This window comes from Phyllostomus discolor, chromosome X (genome assembly GCF_004126475.2).
Source record: "Phyllostomus discolor isolate MPI-MPIP mPhyDis1 chromosome X, mPhyDis1.pri.v3, whole genome shotgun sequence".
Lineage (NCBI taxonomy): Eukaryota > Metazoa > Chordata > Mammalia > Chiroptera > Phyllostomidae > Phyllostomus > Phyllostomus discolor.
This window is the reverse complement of record NC_050198.1, coordinates 107,234,738-107,239,398: the sequence shown is the minus strand read 5'-3', so window position 1 is coordinate 107,239,398 and position 4,661 is coordinate 107,234,738. Positions and strand designations below refer to the sequence as shown.

General features: G+C 47.3%; 1 protein-coding gene across 3 annotated transcripts; it reads left to right on the top strand.

Moving 5' to 3' along the window:
- Positions 1-367: 367 nt before the first annotated feature.
- On the top strand, positions 368-4,133 carry LOC114505290 (ubiquitin-conjugating enzyme E2 2-like). 3 transcript variants are annotated; one of them, XM_028523183.2, is made up of 2 exons: positions 368-376; positions 3,706-4,133. In XM_028523183.2, the coding sequence occupies exon 2, from the start codon at positions 3,712-3,714 to the stop codon at positions 4,123-4,125; it is 414 nt and encodes a 137-aa protein (XP_028378984.1). In that variant the 5' UTR covers positions 368-376; positions 3,706-3,711; the 3' UTR covers positions 4,126-4,133. The 3 variants fall into 3 exon arrangements, with proteins under 3 accessions (XP_028378984.1, XP_028378983.1, XP_028378982.1); XM_028523182.2 differs by lacking the exon at positions 368-376 and adding an exon at positions 2,661-2,677 and having other exon boundaries at positions 3,693-4,133; XM_028523181.2 differs by lacking the exon at positions 368-376 and having other exon boundaries at positions 3,655-4,133.
- The last annotated feature ends 528 nt before the right edge of the window (positions 4,134-4,661 follow it).

Here is a 4,661-nt window from a genome sequence, read left to right as displayed (position 1 = left end):
TGGCATTACAGTAGATGGGGAGAGGGAGAATTAGAGGATATAATAAATAACTCTAACAAGAGGAATCATTGTTAGTTGCCTTTTCAATATTCACCATCACCGCCTCCCTTCTTCATTGCTGTCAGAAACCAGATTTTGCATGGGGAACACACTTGAAAAGTCTTCAGCACTGAGTCGCAATTTATCTAGCCCAGTCAGGGCAACGTGTTTCCCAACTTCACGGTCTACGTTCTAGATGTGAGGGGCCATGTGGTCCGGGTCTGGACAGCAGGGCACAAAACGAAGTCTGCCAGGGTCACCTTTGGAAAACAGTTTCTTTACCTGTTAAAAAGGAAAACAAGGTGTTACTAGTTTCTCCTCTCCCATTCTTCTGCGTGCAATGCTGATGCTGTATCTGGATTACAGCAGCCATCTCGAGACCAGTGAGGGAAGCCACAGGGACACCGGGAGACACGGGAAAGCCACATGAGAAGTGTGAACCGCAACTACTTAGTTTCTTCACTTTTTTGTCTGTGAAAAAGTAAAACTATGCTAACTATTTGAGCATTAATTGTTTGCATTATTATGATTATTACTTACAGCAAAAAGTATTACAAACTGACACATCCAGTATGTTTTCTTTATTTTTAAAGATTTCATTTATTTATTTTTAGAGAGTAGAGGGAGGGGGATAGAGAGAGAGAAACATCAATGTGCGGTTGCTGGGGGTCATGGCCTGCAACCCAGGCATGTAACCTGACTGGGAATTGAACCTGTGACACTTTGGTTTGCAGCCCACGCTCAATCCACTGAGCTATGCCAGCCAGGGCTCCAGTATGTTTTCTAAACATAACAAATTAGCTACATTTTGTCTCAGTGATAAGCAAGCTATAAATCTCGTGGGCTAAAACAAATATGTATTTCTTATTTTTGAGTCTTCAGTTTATCTATGATTTTGTTTAGTCTCCTCATCTTGTTTTTACTCGGATTCTGGTTGAAGGTAGAACTCAGGTCTGAATGAGGTGTGTTCCCCTATGGGAGCCAAGAATGAATGAGTATCCATTACACAGAACATTTTGTCTGTAGGCAGCTGTCACAGGCTAATGAGGAGTGGCAGTAATTAGCATTTATTGGAGATTTGTACATCACATCTGTTCACTTGCTATTGATCAAGTAAGTCACATATCCAAGATCAACATCAACAGAGCAGGGAAATACATTCTCACAATAGTAAGGGGTAAAGGGGAGAGTGAACATGCTCTGAACATTCATATAATTTACAACAAATAATATTAACTATGGAATGATTATGTTGCATAACTAGTTATCTTTATTTTTGTAACTACTAAAGTTAATATTATTAAACAAGATATTTATCTTACTTATTTGTTTTTAAAGATTTTATTCATTTATTTTTAGAGAGTGGAAGGGAGAAAGACAGGAAGAGAAATACCAATGTGTGGTTGCCTCACAGGTGCCCCCTAATGAGGACCCTACCCACAACCCACACATGCACCCTGACTGAGAATCGAACCCCCAACCTTTTGGTGTACCAGAAAGCACTACAACCAACTGTGCTACACTGTCCAGGGCTCCCTTCACTTTATTTTTAATAAATTTTCTTCACACCAGGTGTTAAAGTGATCTCTCCAAACCCAGAAATTATTCACATCATCTACTTAAAGTTCTTTCCATGTTCCTTACAGCATTTGGAATAAAATCAAAACTTTGTCAATTCATCTGAAAGTCCAGTGACAATCTGAACATTGTCTTCTTGGCTTTAGGCATGCTTCAAACCACACATTTTTCAACATACCGAAATGCATTTAATTCCTGGAAATAGTCATGTTTTCTGTCACATCAAGCCTTTCACAGCTGCTTATCCTTCTGCCTGAGTTATAGTCTTTCCACGATTCATTCCTGCCTTTTTTCCCTCGTCTAAATTCTCCTCGCCTCTCCTACCTAACTCCCAGTTACCATTTCTGACTCAGCTCAGATCCAGCTCCCTCAGAAGAGTCACCTTTGATCCTTGACCTTCTTATACCCAGGGAACCATACACATGTTTCTATTACAGTGTTTAGAACGTGCCACTTTAATGACCTAAACGGATATAAATGCATTTTCCTCTTCCTCCATCAGACCATGAATGCCCTTCAGTCAGAGATCGTATCCTATTTATCTTTGCATCAACAAGCACGTAACACAGAACCTAGAACTCGGCGTTCAGTAAATTAGTGATGATCGTTACGGGAAGTAAATGCATCCAAATTTCATACTCCCATGAGCGGTGGGACCAAGAGTCAAAATAACTGAGCCCTCCTTCCCTTCTCAACACATTCTATAGGTGATATTTGGTTGAGAGAAATTTCCAAAACAGAGCAATGAAACGCGTAGTGTGTGCAGAAATACAGCCACGGCTTGACAGTGGGCAATTAAGTAGATTAACAGTGTGCATAGGAGCCTCTGGTCATGTTGAACCTGTTTCCTCGTGGAGCTAACCTACTCTTCTGTGCACTTGTCATTCCACAGTTCAAGTAGCATCGCGGAATGGTAGCAAATATCGTGAGAGTCTTGAGGAGAGTGGCCAGAATGCATTGCCTTTCGTTAAACTCTGAAACTTGCTGTTTGTTCTCATTAACTCTAACACCTGTGCATGTGTCACGTGTGAGAGAACAAGCAGTTGATTCTGATCACAAAGTCTTGCAGGATCTCACAAGAGCTGGTGTTAGGTTATGCACGTTCCAGTCGGAACGCGGTGTGCATAGGAGGACACCGATCAGCAATGCGAGCGAGAGGAGGAAAGGCAGAAAGGACTGTGGTGTTTTTGCCAGCGTACTCCTTTCTCCGTGGTAAAATACCCCAGGTGGCCCCCCTCTCTTGACACGCTTCCTTAGTCTTTACAGGGGACTAGAACCATTGTTTAAGTACAAGTTCAATATTTATTTCCTAGGTAGCTCTACTGTGTTGTTATAATAGCATTAATCTATAATTATTGTTATCATAATGACTCCCTCTCATTCAGGTCCTCCATCGACCCTGGCCCCGCCCCCACTGAGTTTCTGACGTCATCAGCTGGCCCTTGTGATGTCATAGAAAGTAGCCCTCCCTGCCCCAGGCACCCAGTGCGCGCAGCAGGGCCGAGGGCAGAGGCAGGCGGCCTGGCAGGGGCGGTTGGTCCTGTCACAGGGCGGTGGTGTGTGCCCGCAGCGCAGCCTCAGGGCTCAGGCTGTGAGCCGCAGACCCAGCGATGGAGGAGGAAGGGATGGAGGACCCAGCGGTGGAGGAGCCAGCGGTGGAGGAGACAGGGATGGAGGAGGTAGACGTGGAGGAGGTAGACGTGGAGGAGGAAGAAGAGGGGGAGGAGGCAGACCTGGAGGAGCCAGGGACCAGTGGCACACAGGTGAGCAGGAGCCCCCCAGGGAGCCCTCCTCCCCTTCCCCCCCAGGTCCTGCAGGTCCTGCAGGTCCAGGTGAGTCCCCAGCTCTCCCACCCCCACCACCGTCCATGTCCCCCACACCCCCCTGGCACCCCACAGCCCGGCTCCAGCCTTCTTACCCACCCACCGACCAGGGGGTGGCTGCCCCTCTAACCCTGGCCCCTATAAGCCACGCCCACCCTAACGCGTGGTCCCCCCGACCTGTGGTCCCCCCCTTTGTCCCTCCCAGGACATCCGGACCATCCGCACTCCCTTGGACATGTCCACGGCTCTGAGGCGCCTGCTCAAGGAGCTGATGGACATCACCAACGACCCCCCGCCCATGTGCTCCGCGGCGCCGGTGGACGACGACCTGTTCACATGGAAGGGGACCATCATGGGCCCCGCGGAGAGCCCCTATGAGGGGGGGGTGTTCTGCCTCAACATACAGTTCCCGCGCAATTACCCCTTCAGGCCTCCACAGATTTACTTCACCACCCCGATCTACCACCCCAATATCAACCGCAGAGGCTACATCTGTCTGGATATTCTCAGGTCCCAGTGGTCCCCCATAATGACCATATCCAAAGTCTTGTTGTCCATCAGCTCCATGCTGTGTGACCCCAACCCCGATGATGCCTTTGTCCCCTCCATTGCGAGAATGTACTTAAGGGACAGGGACGCCTATGTTACCATGGCCCGAGCTTGGACCAAGAAGTATGCCATGTGAGTGACAGGCAGATGATAACCCCTCACCTCAATAAAGCACCTGGCTGTTGAAATGGCTGTGTTGAAAATGATTGCTTCCTGCTTTCCCCATCTTTGTGGGCACACGATGAACACCTGCCACATCAGGGTGTGTGGGGCTGGTGGGGAGGCAGGGGATGGGCCAAGGTCAGGGGATGGGGACACATGGGGTTAGGCACCTGCCGCATCAGGGTGTGCCTGGAGGGGGCGAGGGGGGCATGGGGTCCCCCTCCTTGTACATAGATTCTTGCATGGAATTGTTTCAAGCTGAACTGACTGAGGCCACATTATATGTATTTGACTGAGGCCACATTTTATATATATTTCCCGTGTATCTCCCATGTATTTGCTTACATGGGAGAATTTATTGCTCAAAGCATCATTAATCATGGCATTAAGTAAAAGCACTCCCTCTTTAAACTGTGTTCAGATGCAATGCCATCCCGTCATATGTTTAAAGCTACACAGCCTGAAGCTATGATTATCTGTAAAGACGTATAATTTTTGATATTTTTAACT